The sequence below is a fragment of the Haplochromis burtoni genome, unplaced genomic scaffold (assembly GCF_018398535.1).
Source record: "Haplochromis burtoni strain Fernald_Lab_line unplaced genomic scaffold, NCSU_Asbu1 Contig_89, whole genome shotgun sequence".
Classification (NCBI taxonomy): domain Eukaryota; kingdom Metazoa; phylum Chordata; class Actinopteri; order Cichliformes; family Cichlidae; genus Haplochromis; species Haplochromis burtoni.
In genome coordinates, this window is record NW_024582450.1 from 114,440 (window position 1) to 134,817 (window position 20,378).

The 20,378-nt window shown below is 40.1% G+C and overlaps 3 protein-coding genes across 3 annotated transcripts; 1 reads left to right on the top strand and 2 right to left on the bottom strand.

Annotated features, from left to right (window-relative positions):
- Nucleotides 1–321: 321 nt before the first annotated feature.
- Nucleotides 322–13,115, bottom strand: LOC102308686 (microtubule-associated protein 1S). Its single transcript, XM_005949062.3, has 10 exons — nucleotides 12,890–13,115; nucleotides 11,540–11,635; nucleotides 10,179–10,261; nucleotides 8,095–8,232; nucleotides 6,868–7,378; nucleotides 6,678–6,764; nucleotides 3,915–6,406; nucleotides 3,235–3,376; nucleotides 2,891–3,108; nucleotides 322–2,692 (listed from the first exon to the last, which is right to left on the bottom strand). The coding sequence occupies exons 1-10, from the start codon at nucleotides 13,050–13,052 to the stop codon at nucleotides 2,537–2,539; spliced, it is 4,086 nt and encodes a 1,361-aa protein (XP_005949124.1). The 5' UTR covers nucleotides 13,053–13,115; the 3' UTR covers nucleotides 322–2,536.
- Nucleotides 13,116–13,355: 240 nt separating this feature from the next.
- Nucleotides 13,356–14,629, bottom strand: LOC102308388 (cocaine- and amphetamine-regulated transcript protein). The gene is made up of 3 exons (XM_005949061.3): nucleotides 14,289–14,629; nucleotides 14,035–14,115; nucleotides 13,356–13,828 (listed from the first exon to the last, which is right to left on the bottom strand). The coding sequence occupies exons 1-3, from the start codon at nucleotides 14,436–14,438 to the stop codon at nucleotides 13,721–13,723; spliced, it is 339 nt and encodes a 112-aa protein (XP_005949123.1). The 5' UTR covers nucleotides 14,439–14,629; the 3' UTR covers nucleotides 13,356–13,720.
- A 1,356-nt stretch (nucleotides 14,630–15,985) lies between these two features.
- On the top strand, nucleotides 15,986–19,904 carry yju2 (YJU2 splicing factor homolog). Its single transcript, XM_005949060.3, has 8 exons — nucleotides 15,986–16,127; nucleotides 16,394–16,494; nucleotides 17,365–17,509; nucleotides 17,621–17,755; nucleotides 17,840–18,021; nucleotides 18,194–18,344; nucleotides 19,206–19,377; nucleotides 19,561–19,904. The coding sequence occupies exons 1-8, from the start codon at nucleotides 16,104–16,106 to the stop codon at nucleotides 19,671–19,673; spliced, it is 1,023 nt and encodes a 340-aa protein (XP_005949122.1). The 5' UTR covers nucleotides 15,986–16,103; the 3' UTR covers nucleotides 19,674–19,904.
- Nucleotides 19,905–20,378: the final 474 nt, after the last annotated feature.

Below are 20,378 nucleotides of genomic sequence, written 5' to 3' on the forward strand. Positions count from 1 at the left end.
ATCAGCAGAAATAAGAAACAGACTGCCTATACGAAAAGTGACCACACCGTACATTTACTGACTTAATCCAGGGGTTGTTACTATGTAATAAGATGCTTTGGTTGATCTTGTGTTATGCAGTATGCTAAATTACAGTTCTTTGTCTCTTTTAATCAAAATTTTATAATCCTAAGTATGTAACACCATCCAAAGCATTTCCAGAAATATAAAATTAATTAAAATGTAGCTACAATAAGTAAAAGTGGGTAATTTGTTCTATTGTGTTGTAAGATTATGATAATTTGATTCAACATCCACAGGGCAACTCTCAGCAGACCTTTGAATGGTGATGCACATTCTTTATTCATACATTGCTCACTGCCCTACAACCCACACATTTGACATTGTTATTGTATGTTCTTACAGACAATTACAAAGTGACACTTTCCCATTGCTCACAACACCTTGCTCTGCCCTGTCTCCCACAGTGCTTTGCTCTCTTGCTTCATGAATATCATGAATGAACAACAACATACAGTACATTTTTTATACATGCAGGACACATACACATAGTTACAATTCACTTGCAGGTTCAAGTAGTCAATCGTTTAAAACCTCAAACTGGCGCCATTTTGCAGAAAAAAGGCAGTCATGAGTTGTTATAAATTAGCACTGGACATCATTGTAACATTATTGGGATGAGTGACGAGAAATAAATCATTTTTTCTCAAGTATAATAAGAACTTATGACTAGTTTTTATAGCGTCTTTAAACAATTGGAAAAAAAAAACTTGGATTTAAAAAGCAAAATGGGTCGTTGTGTCTTTGTGAACATTTGCTTTGGTATTAATCAAACTCTGCATTCCACATGCACATTCATGTGACAGGAACAGAGAGCACTGATGATTTCTTACACATCCCTCCATGGATTCGTGGATATCTAGTCTGGGCTCAAGTAAAAGAAGGACCTGTCACTGTGACTACACCGGTTTTTATGATGTGCAGATGCAATAAAAAATCAACACTTAGTATTGAGAGACTGCACTGACGGTACTTTGGACACATTTCCTTGTACTTTGCACTTCCCTTGCAATTTCTTTGGCCTTTTGTAACGTCTGTGCAATTGATTTAATTAGTTTAGAATCTTTTTTTTTCAAGAACAATTTCCTTGAGGGTAGAGCTACATTTAAATATTTACCTTCAAAAGTGATAAATTGCGCATTTCTGTGTAGCCAGATTGGATTTAATGTCTCAGTTATAATAATTATAATCTAGATATGCATTGAATATGTTCTTTATTTTCCCTTTGTTTTGTTTTGGCTTTTTTAAAACTATTTTCAAAATGAACAAGAAATAAAAATTTTAAATGAAAAGAATTTTGTCACTATATTAAACAAAGTGCCCTGTGTACTGTAGTCTACTTTATTAAAACTGTTCAGTATTAGGGTGGAGTGGGGGGTTGGGTGCTTTCCACCTTTGGGATGTCTTCACTGTTTAAATACAATCTGATTGTTAAGTAATTCTTATTTACACTCTGGCAAGCCTCTCTACAACAGACCGTGTGATCATATCCACAATCCAAATACATATTAACAAGTCTGAGCTTCACACGCTTATGATCATAAGCATTTTAACTGATTACAATTGCAGGACTAATATTAATATCACGATTGCTGTAATGCTGTTAAATTTAATCTGGTACTCTAATCCCTTCTGGCAGATTTGCACACTCATTTTCAGTAATCTCAGAGTCAGTAATTGTCATTTTCAGTATTTCCCAGAGTCTGTTTGCTCAGCACAGTTGACACTGCCACCAATGTGGCGTAATACTTTTTTAAAGCAGTTAAAACACAAGCGCAGCAAACATCACATGTACTTACAGTGCTCAGAACAAAATGCTTTACCACTCAATATGAATATTTGTTGTTGGACTCTCATTGAGAATGAATGATCAAATAAGTCTAATTAAAAGAAAAATAAACAAATGCACGGCTTTCATAATTAATAGTTTGCACACTTTCACCAGTTGCATGTAATATGGATAAATGTTGTTAGAAAGCTGTTAATGCTAAAAGCAGCAAAACGGGCCCAGGTACACAGGACAAACTACGATCACGTTTCAGTGCAAGCCTACACAAAGTGCCATTAACCCCGTGTACATTATTTTCAGTAATCTATAGCATCAGCTTTCATGTAAATCTACATTTATGCAGGCTGACATGCTTCTCTTGCAGCCAGTATGACCTCCTCTCCTGTTTTGCATAGGGTCATGGGTCAGTGAAGTCATGCATTACCCCCGGAGGGAAGAGATCTAAGGGCCCCTCAGTGCAACAACACCCTAAAGGAAGTGTTATACCAGGAAGAGTGAGGCAAAAGCCTCATATCGTTATCTACTCAGTCGTGAACGTGCAGAAAGAGTTGCACTTTTTTCCGTAATATTTGTTTCTAACTTCCTATTCTGTCACTCCATCAGTCCTCAAGCTCTCTACCTTAATGTCACAGTTTAATTTAGCCCAGGTCCACCTTCCATCCTCCAGGCTGCAGATCCTAGTTTGTCTCAGAACTCTATTTTGCAGGCGGGGAAAGTTTCATCCTGCATGGCAACGGTGCTGTTAGATCCCAGGACAGTGATTCCTAGTTCACGCTGTTTGTCCAAGGTCTGCTGGTACCACTCCTGCATCGACACCGATTCGAAGGTAGGGATCACTGTTACCTGGAGAAATACAAAAGGCCGCCTTTAGCCATTCAGTAATAGCTGATGATTTTAGCATTTGGAGGGATCTACAGAGTGTGGTTTGGGATTCAGTAACAGCCCAATTTTCATGGAAATGATCTCTGTGATTGCATTTTACATTTTCTCATTTTGGGGGAAAAAACACTTACATAATAATCTACTGTATAATGTTTCTACCTGCATAGAGTCTGGCCATGATATCTTTCCATCCAGCAGAGCATCCAGGGTTTGCCTCATTAGTTCCTCCCGCTCCGGGCTGTCACCGCTGATGATGTAGCAAGAAGAGCGAACAAACTTGAAGAAGTCCACACTCACTGTGGGAGAGGAGGCTCCAGAGGGGGTATAAGCCAGGTCCACATACACACTGACTTCCCCAGCAGAGGTAGCCTTAGAGCCTGTGGCCGAAAGGAGAGGAGAAATTACAGCCTAATAGCGCTCATACCGAGACACAACACTTAAATGTTGAAGTTGCCCTTAAATTACGCAGGGCAAGAGAAAAAATCCCACTTCACAGCTCATACCTGGACTGGACGAGGATTTTGCTGGCGCTGATCGAGTGCTGGTGGAGGGGGTACGAGCTAAAGAGACGCTTCCTTTTGTGACTCCACTTTGGCTCCCTGTCCTGCTTTTCCCTGAGCCTGATTTTTGGGAGGCCTCCATGACCTGATCACAAAAAAGATCAAATGTAATACAAAGTTCAGTGGTAGATTTTGTTTAAATAGATTATGATTTAGACAATTTTATGGCCCAAAATTTTAAAGTAATAATTAGGTTTTTTAGGTTACGCTTTCCAAATAAAAATAACATGAGTCAAAAGGTCCACTTTGAGTATTTTGATGGGTTTTATGAAGTAACAGAAAACACTCCTTGTATCATATCAAAATGTCAGATATGTTGAAGCAGCCATTCATATAATAATCATTTTTACTCTTATAAAATAAAGACACAGGCTTTAACCTGTGGCCAAAACCAGTTGCGCTGATTGTATAATTAATCATATATTTTCATAAATCACATATTTTGCCTTCAATCTAGCAGACGAGATAAATTCAGTAATTACTTGGACCTCTTTGTGTGACAACACAACAAAATAATTCAACCTGTCTTCAGCTTAGAAATACCACAATCCGCCTGAAGCCACAATAAAACTCATACGTGGTCTTAACACAGGCATGTGTTTCTATTCACGAGACAAACTCACCCCTGCAATTTTTTTTCCTCGCATGCCCATGGCTTTTGCTCTCTTGCCATGAACATCTGAGTCAAACTGGGGAACTGGCATGGAGGCGTCAGGATGTGGAGGCAGAGGTGGACTGTCCATGAGAGGTGCTGGAAGAGGGTCTGGCGGCAGAGCCTGATGGGTTAGGATGTTTTGTGGAGAATTAGAAGGCTCGCTACATGACTCATCCTCATCCGAGTCCAGAGCTCCATCAGCAGTGGTGGACGGGCAGTCCTCAGTGCAGACAGGGGCGTTTGAGTCACTGGGTGACGTGTCCTTGGTGTTGTTATTGTTGTTGCCGTGATGATGCGGAGTAAAGGCTCCTCTGGAGGCCTCGCTGGTGCCTGAGCCGGAGTCGGGCTGTTTAAAATGTTTAAACTCACAGGGAGAAACCAAACACAGGTCTACATCATGACCTGAAGCCTCGAAATGAAGTGTGCTGGGAGCCAAAGGTCGTGCTGCCTCTGAACTCTGACCTAAAGATTTGAGAGGCTTCTTCATTTGTAAAGACATTCCTGCATAGTGGCTGCCATTGGAGTGAGAGTGATAAACGCTGTCATCGCCCTCTCTCTGGCTCCCAGTGGTTGGTCCCTGCTCAAAGGACATGGACAATGATTCATCTACCTCTGTGGACTGAGGTGAGCTCACCTCTGCTGGCATGGAGTGTGTAGTGGTGGTGGCAACAGAGGGAGACGGGTCTGAAGAAACTTCCTTAAGTGTCCCCAAAGGAAGAAAACTTAAATGCTTCTCTCTGGGATGTGTGGGGTTGTCTGGAGTGCTTTTAGGATGGCATAGCTGCCCCTCACTTTGCCTGGATGACCCATTTGGCTGGTTAACATCAGCAGAATCTAGGCTACCCTGGGCTTGTAGCCGGCTAAGAGCAGACCTGTTGCACCAAACATCGTCTGGGGACAAACAGTAAGGAGTGTGGCCTGCGCTGTTGGGCCGTGAGTCGGGGGACGCTGGTTCTACGGTCTCCTCGTCGGGGCTGACAGGAGCCTGGTTCTCTGGAGAGGATCGCGAGGGTGGACTATATTTCAAAGCCCCATCAAGAAGCGTGTACTCAGTTGGAGTTAAGTCTAACTGGACTGTACGCTCATTCTTTGGTGCCTTGTTCAAAGGAGATGGAAATCCTACAACCTTTGCAGGTTTTGTAGCATTTCCAGGCTGGTCTACAAGGCTTTTCTGCAAGTCTGTATCAGCTCTCTCACCACTTCCAGGCATATGTTGCACTCCATTATCACCACTCCCTCCACTACCTGCTGCTTTTTCTACTGATCTGTCAGCTGTTTCATTACAAGTGTCTTCTTGGCTCAGGCCTCCTAGGCTCTTTTCATTTTCTGGATCACTGCTTTTCTGCTTATCTACCGTTTCCACCTGTGCCTCTTCTTGTTCGATTTCCTCCCTCAGCTTAAGAAAATCAGCTGTCATATCTTCAGGGGTAGACATTTTGGAGCCACAGGGATTTTCCTCGGGGTCCATTTTTTTATTTTCCTGCTCAGTAACAGTGCACTCTGGATCAAGGATTTCTGGCACAGCTCTAGTGTCAGATTTGGCTGAGTCATTATTTGGCAGTGCACTGTTGACATGCAGCTTCTTGCTATCATTTGCTTCCTTTCCTGGTAGCTTTTTTGCTTTCTTCTCTCCTATTTTAGAGTCATTCTTTGCTTCTTTTTTGAGCTTCATTTTATTTTCGTTCTTTAATTTGGAGGGAACACCATCCTTCTTGCTCTGACTGTTCTTTCTAGCTATGCTCCCTTCTTTGTTGTCAGCCTTCTCCTCTTTTTTCCCATCCTTTCCTCCTCCTTTTTTGGAAGTATTCTTCTCTGCTGCTTTATCCTTTATGCCTGTCTCTTTTATTTTGGTTTTATCAGTCTCCATCATGCCAGTTCCATTTAATGCTTTTCCTTTTTCCTTTGAAGACACATCCTTACCATCTCCACGCTCTTTCCTTTGTTTGTGTGTTCCCTCCTTTCCTTGTGACTTGACACTGTCCTGGCTCTCTGTCCTCTTGGTCTTTTTCTCTTCTCCTAATTTCTCTAAGTCTCCCATTGTCACTGTGGGTTTCTGGAGAAAGGCCAGCCCCTTTAGCTTTTCCAGCCCCTGCAGCAGCTTTGCCTGTGGGGTAATGCCAGGGAAAAGCACCCTGACCACCTTCTCTTGAGGACACGCTGGATGCCACACAAGCAGAGCACACACAGAGGTGAGGGCGGTGAGAGGGAGAGTTTGGGATTTAGATGCTGATGATACTCCATCGGGCCAATTTTGCATGAATGTCTGGTATTCCTGGTTGTTTTTGCCTGGGTTTAGTATGTATAAATCCAGCTGTCCCACTCCCATCTTTTGGAAAAGGGTTAAGGGCTCAAAGGGGACTCCTTGCGGTCGAAACATTGGTTGCGGTCTGATGTCTAAATTCTTTAACAGCTGTAGGGTTAGAGCAGCCTGCTGGGTGCTCTTCAGTACATTGTCCACACCTGACAGGAGAATAATGATAACTTGTATAACCAATCAGTCATATCATTGTTTTTAGCAGTTAAAAATGTCATGAGATAACATGCACAAGTAGATGTTGTTGGTGCTTGAACATTACACTGATTGCTCAGTGCAAAACAAAACAGAAAGCAAATAAATGAACAAATGATATTAATATAAATGCATTTATCAGAAAAATGATTGATAGCTGATATTAACAGTTTCGTTATTTTTTCAATTTTTACTCTATTGTTGTTTTATTGCAGCACTCACAGGGCTGTTGTTCCACCTGCAACCTGCTGGGGGCATTAAAGAACACAACCCCAAGCTCTGGAGAGATGAGCTTCTTACACGAGTCCTCTGTGGAGCAGTATAAAGAAAGAAAGAGAGCCACAATGTGTTATTTCAGAAAATGAAACAAATAAAGAGAGCATAATTTTCTCATTATCCCCTGTAATGCTACCTATGACGTCAGTTCTCAGCTCCTGCTCAGCCACCTTCCTCTCCAGGAAGGAGACGACACCAGGGAGGTTCTCTGTCCCGACATGCGTCAACAAAACAGCATCAACTCTGTCGAGGTGGCGGACCAGCTTCCAGAAGCAGGCCTGAGAGTCCGAGCCTCCGTCCACCAGCACCGTAAACCCGTTAACGGCAAAGAAGGCACAATCACCACGGCCAGCAGGGAATACGTAACAGCAGGGGCGGGACAGCTTGAGGAAACCCACAGTGGTAGGAGGTGGCAGTAGGTCAAAGGGGGAAGAAGGACAAATGGTGCAAGAGATGAGTGAAGTGAATTTCCCCAGAGCCTCCATCGCAGGCAGCACCTCTGGGGGATTGATGCAGAGACTGAAAGGACCTTGCAGGGGCTGGTTTTCCACAAGAGTCTTTCTCCACTGGCCAATGTTGGGACAGCTGAGGGTCAGATGGATCCTGCTGGGTGGAAGTGAGGAGGCAGAGCTCTCCTGGTCAAAAAACTGAAGAGAGACAAGTTCCCAGCATTATATATACAATTTTTAATTTTATCCTTCACAATTTACAGTAAAGTCACTCAAAGCTATATCTTAGTCATGTCGGTGGATAGCTCCTCACATTTATTAAACAGGCAAATTTATGGGATGGTCATTTTAAATGCTGATCATATTATGTGATTATGATTTTTATAAAAAATGAGAAGATACTAAATACTGGTTGGGATCTTTATAAACTCTCAATATCAGGATCATCCTCAATAATACATTACAGCCCCGTTTTTAAAGCATCATTTGGATGTTAGGTCAAACTTCACTGTTGTGAGAACTTGATGTTTACCCTTCACTGCAAATTTTAAGAGTTTTGCACTATTTATTAAAAGATCATTTTTCAAGACCACAGTCCAGGAACTCTTAACAATTTTCTGACCCTGAAACTGAAAGAATGATCAGTAATATGAGAAGATAATCATTAGTCACTGCTCTGAATTAAGCCTGGATTTGTAGGTGGTAATAAAGGTTTACTTTAAAACTGTACTATTGTTACATGTATAATTTTAAAACCTCTGTGTGTGCTTGAAAACATGATGCTTGTTTTTAAGTGTGTACCCTTAACATATTCTAATATTGTCTATATGCAGTGTTCCGGTCATTTGGGCTTCAAGGTGTGGCAAGTTTGTGCATTCAGAATTATAATTGCAACTTTTTGGTTAGGTGTATACCTGTTCTGTTAAGATTTGTTTCAGTTGGTATGGTGAAAACAGTCCTCTGTTAAAAAGCACGTCTCCGCTTTCCTCCTCACTCAGGCCAGCCAAGATCAGCAGCTTATGAGCCGATTCTCTGGACAGGAACGCAAACACCTGACCAGGGAACAGAGATGGAAAAAATCAGGCCTAATCGAAAGTCAATAGAAAAGCAGTGAAGATAAATGTAAAAATATAGATGGAGAAAAATCAATGAATAGTAAACAGTACTGTGAAAATGCATGAAATACTCTTAGGCAGGCTTTCTTGTAATTTCTTTAAGAAATGTTCTGCAAGCATCTTGAAAGAAATTCAAATCAGCTGGTTAGTGCAAAAAAAAAAACAACAGTATTTTATGAATATCAAATTGTCTTAACTTTGGTATTATTTGTAGGTTTGACTAAAGAAATTGGAACAAATGTTGTGTTTTATAACAGACTGCTAGTAATGAAGTGCCTGAAGATACAATTTAAAATAGGCTCTCTTCTATGTTGTCTGTCATGTATTTACACTAAACCGGTTCATGTGTTGAATTAGGTGTTGTTTTATGCTTGAATGATTCATAAATCAGCATTAAATAGCTTAAAAAGATCTTCTGAAATACTCAGGTACAAGGATGGACCAAAAATGAGTGAAAAGGCAATGTCAATGTCAAAAAGACAAACTGTATAAGAGCTTCAGAAATCCTGGAGAACTATTGCTCAAGACTACTTTTTTTTTTTTAACTATAAGACAGTTTGGTTCCTTGGAAGCAAATTATAAAGAAATGAAGGGTCTCTCAAGACATTTGCACAGCTCTGTACATCAAATGTCACACATGTCACAAAGATGTCACACCCCTGTTTAGCTGTTTTGTGATTACATTTCAGGATTACTCCATAACAAAGTAAATGAGTAGCTACAGGCCTCATTTTTACCATGCAAAAAAATGTGTATATTGAGTATAGACCAATCAGCCATCACATTTAAAACGCTGATAGTGTTTATCACTGATCATCTAAATGCAGCGCAATGTTGTGAATTGAAATCTTGGATTTGAATTTGTTGCCACTTTGAATTCTTTGTACTTTTTTAACTTTATGCACAATCTACTACATGGTTATTTTTATTTTTGGAGTCTTGCAAAAACATAACAAAGGTAACATGTCTGTGCCCCGATATGACAGAGCTGTTATATTAGGTTAGGTTAGGTTCCTCTGAAGGCACATGCATAACTGCACACTGGTCTTCATCAGTGTGCAGTTATGACTTCGGTCAGTTTGAAATTTAGAGCAAAATGTAAATGCACCGCAAAAAATATTCAACAGATTTTCAGAAATGCAGTATATTATCATAATAGCCAGGTATTTCTCAATATGATGGAGAGGCAAACTTTTGTGCATGGAAGAAAATGTAATTGATTGAGCCCCAACATCCCCTCTCTGGTCTGTGTTAGGCCAGAAATAGTCAATAACAGCCACGGCCAGACAGCCAGGGAAATGTTCCAAAACCAGTGAACTGTCACATGGCCCTTTTATCTACTGACTGGTGTGCGAACATGTTGGACTGTCTGTGCTTCCACATGACAAATTGGGTGCTAATTGGATTCAGGCAGTGATGATTTGAGTTAATTGTGTTTTAGAGCATGCCGGTGCTTTTGATATGAACACGAGGTGACATACGAGGTTAGCGTTTTTCACAGAAAGCTCAACAAATCTGGATCCCACGTGGAAAACAGGGGAATAGTGTTTATAGTTTGGGGGAAGAGGGTGCGTGTTTTGGTATATTGCACCTTGCTTTGAGATGTTGCATATTATACATATTATACTACATACAGTAGCCCAGTTATAGTGTGGAAGTATTTGAGATGTTGTAATTTTGCATAGTTATTCAAGGCATCTACAGCCTAATGAAAATAATGTACATGTATAAACTCTTGTTGCACCTGCTTTAACATAGTGATGGCAATAAAACAACAATTCATACATTTGGGAAATTATTATATTCAACTTATTTCTGAATAACTGAATCATTTTAACACAGCATCATTTTGTCAGCTGCCACCCGAGGATTTATCCCCTCACCTCTGAATGAACCTGTTCCTGAGATGGACTGATCACCACCTGAGTGTCCAACACTCTGGTACAGTGACGTAGACACTTATGCCCTGAAGAGGCAGAGAGAAAAATAAGAAGAGATATAAAGAGAAGGACAAACAGACAGCCACAGGGATGCAAACAAGAGGGAGATAAGCCGACAGGTCCGAGCATTGAGTGACAGACTGGAAGCAAATAGGAGAAGAGCTCAAAGAGGAGAAAGTGAACTGGGCTAATCGGACGGGTGATTGACTCACTGGGTGAAAAAGAGGAAGTAAGAAAAGTGGAACAGCTGAGTCAGAAGGATTGTCTGAGGAAGAGATGCCAAGTTTCCTCAATCTGAGAAGGACATCCAGTCTGAGAGATTGGACTGGGTGAACAGCTAACAATACAGAGGCGTACTTAGCCGACTGGAATTTCATGACCCAAATATGAACAAATGTTTCTCAGTCTTTTTACACAAAGGGAAACAGAAAGGGCTATTTTCCCTACATGACATTTTGCATAAATCAACCAAACATTTAAAATTCTGGGAGAATATGTCTTTTCCTTTCCTTGACAATAATTAGACATATATCTCTGTTTCTGTACACTAAAAAATGAAACTACAAACACCATCTGGCTAACTTAGCTTAGCATAAAGACTGGAAATAGGAAAATGACTAATATTTCTGTAACACATGTAAAAATTAGAAAATAGCATCACATATCACATAGCATGTGAAGGCTGGGAGCAGTGACTTCCTGGAGTCTCCACTGGTGTTTAATGTAAAACCTCAACATGCTGATTCACCACTCTGGTAAATGTGAGGGCTCAGGAGGCAGGATTGTTAGTATTATTAGTATTATAGCAAGATACATAGTTTTGACACTGAATGCAAGTGAGGGCTATTGATTGTTGTCTAACTTTTGGACAAGAAATTAAATAAATGCATGCCTCACACTATTCATTTCTGTAGTAGATCTTATTATGGAAGCTACAGTGCAGGCAACCTCTCTGGATAGACAAATGTCTGCTCTTGACCATTTTCATCACTTCACTTTACACGGATCAGCTGTGACACAACTGTTTAATTCTTTTTGTCTGTCTTTTTTCCTGTGCTCAGCTGTCCTTAATTGCCAACCATACAGAGAGAACGAGAGGTGGCAAAACTTGGCTGCAGGTTTCTATTGTTTTCTGTGTCATGGGCCCACCCATGCTCAACAATCGCCCTGTCTGACTGCTTGTCCACTTTCCTTCCTTCCTTCCTTAGTGACCCCAGATTGGCTGAGCTGAAATATTGCCATGGCAATGGGAGTTTCCCCAGTAGGGCCAAAGAGTTTGGCAAGAAAGATGACTTAAATCTTACCTGCACCCTTGAAAGATGCCGTGTGATGGGAGAGGAATTCTTGGAGGTAGAGGTTCAGGTTACAGGATTTTAAGTCCACATCCCATGACCGAATACCTGACAGCAAGAAAGTTAGAGGCTATAATGTCACACGGTGCAATGTGATAAAAGCCTACACATGTCCAAGTATTCGCAAAATATTAAAACTGGTTGTTATAATCGTAGCTATCCCATAGTATATTTTATTTCAATATTTAATGCATTCAACCAAATCTGCTCTCTCTTTTTAACATAGTACAACGAGTATCATTGTATCTTGCAATCTGTCATATAAACACGATAAAGAGTCTGTAGCATTTACTTTCAGCTAATTATACACATTAAATACAGAATGTACCATCTTATATTGTACATTTAAATGTATTTGCTGTTTTTAGCTGACAAGTGAGGAGAATTTGAGGTTTTTCTTTGAAACACGTGACAGTCAGCTGAATGTGGTTGGCTTTTAGACTGCTAAAGACACATGATGAAGACTGAAAAACTGGAGGACACTATAGCAGATGATTTTCCCAATCTGTAGGACAAACAGTTGTTAAATTATTATTTTTATGATTAACCGATGAAGAAATAATCTTTAGCTACAGATGTACATTCAAAAAACTGGGCTGTTTGTTCAGTTCATGAAAAGTTGATGACATTTTTGAAGTACATAGCTTTCACCAGAGTGTAATGAAATGTTAATTGGCCCAGTTAGCTACAGTGCAGGAATATGAGTCTGTTTTTCTATCTGTGTCTGTCCTCGTGGTTTCTCTTCAATTTCCCTATCTATCCTGTTTTACATGAACTGTCTGCTACACATGCTGGCTTCCATAAAATGTCTACAGCTGCAAAACAGCAAAGCAATAAAACATAGACTGTAATGGATCGTTATGAGTACGCACTGTCTGGTCTGCAGCATCCACAATTACAGCTGTGCATAAATGCACAAAGGTTAATGGGACATCGCTTACAAGTGGCTGTGTGTGGAAAATCCCCGGCGCAACATTTCCCTCAAAGCTTGTCCTTACATAACTAAAAACTAAAACTGAGGCGAAAGGCAAAGCACCCACTCCAGACAGCTTTTAATTATAATGTGTCCGGAGGGATGAGGGGGTGATGCTGATGGTGGAGTGTCGCCAGATGACGCATCCTCGGTCAGTACGGTGGGGAAAAATTGCATTAAAAAAACTGCAGTGTGCTCAGTATATCACCGCAAGTGATGATTTAGGCAAGAAGAACTTGCAGGAAGCTGTTTTTTTTTGTAATACAATTGTATAGGAAAAAGCAAAATGGCATACAGCAGCTATTGGACGCGGGCTGAAATAAACCTACCTCGCTCTATCTCCCTGCTGATGTGTTCCGTCTGCCTGAGGCGAGCGGTCCGTCCGATTATGATGAGCAGGGAGTATTTATGGAGGCAAAAGTCGAGGTTTGCGGTAGCAGCGCGCTTCGGCTCCTCCTGGACCTCCCTCTCCAGCACCCGGCTGGACGCCATGTTGGAAAATTGCGCTTCTATGTGATGTCATTGAAAAAGCCTGACAGCGCCTTTTATTACAGGGATGACAGCTGCTGTGCTGGAATTCAGCCGCGCATCAGTGAATGGGCAGGAAGAGGCTGAATTGTTGATCACACGTGGCAAAGGGATCAATATCTATTTTTATTAATCGCCGATCCCATTGTAAATTACCTCCATGTATATTTTATAATATCCCATGCAATATTATTACCGCAAAGGTGCAGCAGTAACACTCTACAGACCCTTGAATTCAAGTTCATTTATTGGTATTTTCATCTTACAAATCTATTTATAAACTAACTGTGCGGTATTTCCAACAATCAGGGGAAAAGAAATAAATATATTAAAATATTATGACCAAAAAAAGTCTTCCACAAGATGCCGCAATGATTAACACAATGTGACACAATAATTAACACGGACGAGAGAAATAAAAATTAAAACAACAGACTCACAAAAACCTTTATTCATAACAGTCAATGTTTATAAAGGCAAAAAAAAGTCACATTCTACAGCATTTTATTTTCTATCACAAATGTATTGAACAGTAGAAGCAGACCTTCCTGTCATTTCTCACATTCATCTTTTTTTATCAGCCCTGAACTCTTTCGTTATTTCTTGTACTTCTGTTATCTTTTTTTTCCTCATCACAAACATTTCAGAACATAGAAGTTACAAGTAGTCCCCCGTGGACAGCTACACAGCGTGCCAATACGCGCGCCTTTACGCACGGCGCACGGCTCCCCTGCGTCACACTGAAAGGGTAACATAAAATTAGTACACTGTAGACAAAACATTGTAAATTTTTTGCGATTTATAGAATTTAAAAATCTTGATTAGATAAAAACAAACGTCTAAAAATCCTCATTTTTTTCTGACTGTTGTAAATTCAGAGAATCTTAAATAAGAAAATGAAATCTAACAGGTTTCGTGCTGTTTTATTTCTCATTTGTCTGCTTACCGAAGGTAACCATCCATGCTTTTTCTCCAAGGGCATCTCTTTGCTCCTCAGCTTCTCCAGAACTTCTTGCAATGCGTCAATCTGCATAGGGGGGGATAAAAAGTCATATTATCAAAAAACGTTTACTATGGACTTTGTTTTTAAGAAAATTGTTGTTCAAATAATTTAAATACCCTAAATACAGAAAAAAAATCAACATCCTTCTTTATACAAATTAAATCGAATTAACCCACATCCCCAACAAAAGCTCTCACCAAGTCTTTCTCTTGTTGAGTTTTCAGGGTGAAATCCAGTGAGCGCGTCTCCAGTGAGGAGTCCTCTGCGCGAACGAGGTACAGGTAGGCGTAGCAGCAGGTGACCGCGAGGAGGAGAGTCCGCACACTGACCATTGTGTTCAGACACATAAAGGAGGAGTCCTTCTCTTCAGCGGGTGGAGCTCTTTTCCAGTAGACAAACGCTTCTTTGGAGTGTGGAGGATGGATGTCTTTTGTCCACAGAAACTGTCTTTATAGGCTCTTTGCAAGTGCTGCTGACATCAGCCAGTCTTTGAAATATTCATATAAACTTTGACATGGATGACACTGCTCGGCACCTTTGCATCTTTAACAGGAAGCGATAAGAGAAGATGAAAACCAAACGTCGATGTGAGACATTAAAATTTGTGAAAGTGATGATGAAACCAAAGAGTAATCAAACTCCTTTATCTAAAACATTTTATCCCAGTCTTCCAATCAATTTCAGTTAACTGATCCCATTGAATTCCCAACAAATCACATTTTTTTCACCTGTTTCTGTGGCCTTTTTGGTTAATCACATATCTGACTCACTGATGCGTCACATTGATGTGTCAGAATCAGAGTGAGAAATCAAGTAAAACAGCTAATCTGCATTTTGATTGCACAGTTATCGAAATAATAAAACAACAAAAAAGACAACAACAGAATTGTTTCCAATTTTTGAAAGTGGTGTTTTGCAAAGCCCTGATAATTTCACTGAAAAATACAATTTACTGCGTAAAATGCACAACAAGGAATCCACTGGGGAGATTTTATGACTTGCATTTGACACTATAAATTACAGATTACCAATGAAAAGGTTAGGAATTTACGATATTAATGGGATAGCACACTCGTGGCCACAGTTATCTTGATGATAAGGGTCAGTATGTGCAAACAAAATATCTGTTTTGGTGTAATTTAACTTTTTTCTTTCAAGTTTGCTATTGGTGAAGTCTAATAAATGTGCTCTCATTCAGAAAGTAGACCCTAAAAGGGTAGTTCTAAAAATTTAATGCTTCCATCTATACATTGTGTTGTCTCATTTTAATTCAATTCTTTGTCTTTAAAAAATAGTAATAATAGCAGAAACAAAAGTCCTTAATCTTAAAGTCGAACTTTATTCATATCTTATTCTTATTTAACGATCTGCCCTTCTGATGTCACTGCTGTTCTGCAAAGTTTAAATCAGACAGGCTGACCAACACAGAGACCAATATGTAATCAAGATACAATTTCCTTTTGTAGGAATAACCTTAACCCTCCCCTTACCCTCCCAAGAGTAATGGGAATGAATATGTGAGGCTGTCAGGCTTCTGTTTACACACCAAACCATATTACTGACCCCCATATCACTGACAAATCGTTTTACGCCATTTACCATGCTGGTCATGATCCCTTTCACTATGTTGGAAAAAAAAAGACAAAGCAGACAGCACCTGAGGGCCCTGTTCAATATATAAAGCTTATATGAGTCATTCAGGTAGAATGGCAGCAAAGGATAAAGGGATTTGGGGGGTTTGAAGGAGAGAACTGTAAAAATCCAAGTAATTCAAGTCGTTATACATGTATTTCCCTTGACAATGATTTTTTTTATAATAAATGTATTCAATATCCATTGTTAAAATATTTTGTTGTTGCTGTTGTTTCTCACTTTTACCGCGCGGGGGCGAGCGCAATTTGGAGGAGGGAAGCAATTGAACAAGCAACCGGAAGCTTATCTTGCAGTTTACAAGAGGTGTTGCGACTTTCCAGCGTTTTTTTCTGTACGTTTGGGTAACAGCAACAGTAAAAATGTCCGAAAGAAAAGTATTGAATGTAAGTATATGAACTCTAAAACTGGTACTTCACTGCTGTTATTAAAAATACTATAGGATCAGAGCAGGTTGGCGTTAGCATTGAAGCTAAGTGTGGCGTTTTTTATAGTTTCTGTTTAATTTAACTAAAAGCTGGTAGGTAGCGTTGCTTTTTCAACTACTGTTACTACGATAGTGTCTATCAAGACTATATTGTAATAAAATTAGACATTATTAGTTTAATGGCTACAAGTTTGTAAGCTAACCTATGTGTTTTGCTATCCACAGAAATACTACCCTCCGGATTTCGATCCGTCCAAAATCCCGAAGCTAAAGCTCCCCAAAGATCGTCAGTATGTGGTCAGATTGATGGCTCCATTTAATATGAGGTATGCTTGTCTTACCCACGTATATCTAAGAAGTTGTTTCCTGGTTACACTACTGAAGTTTAACTTTCTTACAATGAAATGCAGCTAATGTTGTAAAGGATGCTGTTATGAATACACAACCAAACAACATGCGAGAAGGCGAACAAAAACGCCCCCTGCAGCGTTATGAATGGACTGGTACCAACAGTTGTGGTCAGACATATACACTCATCATAGGCATGACTGTCATGGTAATTCTGGGCTTTTAATGAACATGCAAAACAATCTTTAGAACACATTCACCCACTCAGACACAGCCACTGTTAGCCTTTATAACATTAGTAACCTGGGAGCTCATGACTGTTTGCATACTTCGGTTCACATCAGTTTCAGAGATTTAACAAATAGGATTTTAAACAGTGGGATGTGTTTAAAAAAGTAACATCTACTGTTTTTAATAACTCTGGTAAATGACCTTCATCCAGCACATAATAATAATCTTTTAACATTTTTTCCAGTTTCAGAAAAAATGAGCGTATATCATGCTCTTGGAATGACTATATGACACAAACATTGTATTTTTCAAGTTGTTGGAGAAGGTAGAGCTGTTTTAGAGCTTTCTTTCCAAATAGAGACTTCCAGGTCCAGTTTAGTCATGGCCTTAACATATATATTTCTGCTTTTTAGTGACTTAAGAGTACAGTGTTAAGGTTATTTCTAACTGTCAAAGCAGGAATCTTGGTTGGTTTGGTTTATATGAATGTAAGTCTATTCATTAGATATATGGCTTATTTGCAGTAAAACAGGGTTGCTGCTCACTTATAGGACCTTTTTTTGGCTTCTCTAAATTACTCCTGTCACTGCAGTGTCATCATTTCTTCTACTTTGCAGGTGTAAAACATGCGGTGAGTACATTTACAAGGGGAAGAAGTTCAATGCACGCAAAGAGACCGTTCAGAATGAGACCTACATGGGACTGCCTATCTTTCGTTTCTACATCAAATGTACCCGCTGTCTTGCTGAAATTACATTTAAGGTAAGTGTGAATGATCTGATCATCGAAGTTGCAAGAGATATCTCAGAGATATCACTTATATTGGGCATAAAATACCCGTTGACAATGCTATATCTTATGATGACGTCATAGACTGACCCGGAGAACACAGACTACGCCATGGAGCACGGCGCAACGCGGAACTTCCAGGCAGAGAAACTCATTGAGGAGGAGGAGAAGAGAATCCAGCAGGAGAGGGAAGAAGAGGAACTGAACAACCCCATGAAGGTTAGTGTTTTAAAAGTCATCCTCTGTTCTTACTTAAATTGGCACATGAAACACAGAATGAATGGTTTCCCAATCCTCGACCAGGTGCTGGAGAACCGCACAAAGGATTCAAAGTTAGAGATGGAGGTTTTGGAGAACCTGCAGGAGTTGAAGGAGCTGAATCAGAGACAGGCTCTGGTGGACTTTGAGGGAATGATCGACCAGTACAGAGAGATGGAGAAGAGGGAGCGGGAACGGGAGAAAGAGGAGGATGAGCGTGAAATGAAGTGAGTTGTGCATGCTCAGAAAAATTGTCTGATTTTTTTTTTTTGTTTTTTGTTTTTTGAACAATCTCATGCATGTTTCATATTTAATTGAAAATGTTTTTTGCTATAATATCTAATACATAGCTAGATGTATATGTGGAAATTTAAAATTACACTGTGCTTTGTTCAACAGGGAGATGTTGGATCGTGCTCTCGTGAAAAGACTCAGAGAGTCTGACTCTGATTCAGAAACAGAAGAAGAGAGCAGCAGCAAACAGTCAAACAAGTCCAGCTCAGACAAACCAACAGACATCCTCACTGCTGACAAACCAACAGAGGCAGAGGTCTGTATAGCCACCCACATGTGACATATCTAAATATCTGTCAAGATTATTTAGTCATAATCCTCAAGGTTTCAGTGACTGCCTCTTCATTTTCCTGTTTTACCTCCAATGTTTCAAAGTTTGAATAAAGAACTATGATTTTCATTTTATAGTTTAGAGTCTGGAGATCAATATATTGAGCTGGGTTTTCATAAACCCAGTCACCTAACACAGACCTCTCATGACACATGTGAATGTGATCCAGAAATATGGCCATCTTCTGTGGCCCAAACCTAGCTTAAAATTGACTGAGGCAAAGTGAAAAGCAATAATGCTGAAAAGGTTTTCGAGTGAGCAACATATTCTTCCATCCAGACCGTGTCTTTCTGGGAGAGCTTTGCATATTTCAGCAAGACAATGCTGCATCTATTACAACAGCATGGCATTGTAGTAGAAAAGTCCAGGTGCTGAGCTGGGCTGCCTGCATTCATCAGTGGAAAACATCTGCACAGTCATGAAATGAAAAATATGGCAAAGACTGCTGAGCAGCTAGAATCTCTTATCAGACGAGAATGAGAGAAAATTCCTCTCCTAAAAGTCCATCAGCTGGTTGCTAACAAACTATTGTTAAAGACGAGGTGATACTACACAGTGGTTTTCAGTTTAAATGTTAAATATGATGTTCTGTTTTCATTTACATACTTTCTCAGCTTCTTTGGAAGAGGGTTTATATGTAAGGTTGTGGCAGTTAAGGCCAGTGACTTTCACAATGCTCATTGTCTTTAAATACAGAATTCCACAATCACAATGTACTTAATGAGAATTTTCTATGTGTTGCTGACCGAAAAGCTTTGGGCTGTGTTTTCCTCATCCTTTCTACAGGGAGCTTCAGCTGGAGGAGCAAAGAAGGCCAAGGTGGAGAGCTGGGAGAGGAGTGTCGGGACGGTGGGTGGTAAAGGAGCATTAGGTTCACTGATTGTCCGAAAGAAACCAGTAATGACTGTGAGCAAACCCAGTTCAGTAACGGAAACTGCTGCTCCTATCTCACAGACAGGTAACACATCGGTATCCTGCACACTTTGGCCTCTTTTATTTGAAGTCTCTGGCATTTTGTACTTGACTTTTGTTTTTCTCTCACCAAACTATGTCCTTCGTGTTGGTACTTGTTCACATCTTTAATCAAAAGTTAGCTTTTTCTTCATTGTAAGACACAGTCTTTGTTTGTCTTGTTTTTCAGATTCAAAGCCAGCGACGACAGACGCTTCTAAACCCGTCACCACACAAAATGGGTCATCATCCCTCAGCCTGTTGGGGGCGTATTCAGACAGTGACAGCAATGACAGCGAATGAGAACAAGATGACTCAAGTGACTGACATACAACTATATGTATTGTGCAGAAAGGAATACAGTGCTTAAGCCCTGTTTGTAATGCTGTACAGATATTGAAATCTCATATAAATCAGCTTAAGGATTCCCCCCCCCCGTTCTTTAAATCCAGTCAGATCCACAGAAAAATGGGTCTGTTGGTCCTGTGACTATACCACCTGTATATTTTAATGTTTATTAAAATGTCTGTACTGTTTGTATGTAGCATTTTTTTTTAACTCCGTGTCTTAAAAGCATATTATAATGCTGGTGTTTCCAAGCCAGCAGAGAAACATATGTGCATATTTGGGTTATTTCTCAGCTTGTCCTTGGTCTTGAGGTCCATGCCCTAAACGCACCACCAAAGAGCCATCCAGGTCCAGGAGGGGGCATCCTAATCTAGTCTCCAAACCAATTCAACTGACGTCTTTCATTGTGGAACAGTAGAAGTTCTGCTCTTGTAAATGAACAAGCTCCCCACCTTGCCTCAAAGGGAGAGCCCAGACACCCTTCAAAGGAAGCTCATTTCAACATTTGACCACAAAGCCAAGATAAGTCAGTAAATCAGTAATCCAAATTCATTTGTGTAGTTTTTTCCCCCCCCCTCCGCAGACAGGATTAACTGGATTTAACTTTCGTTTCATATACATAAGCTGGCTCCACCTCAGGCAGCCAGCATTATTAAAAAT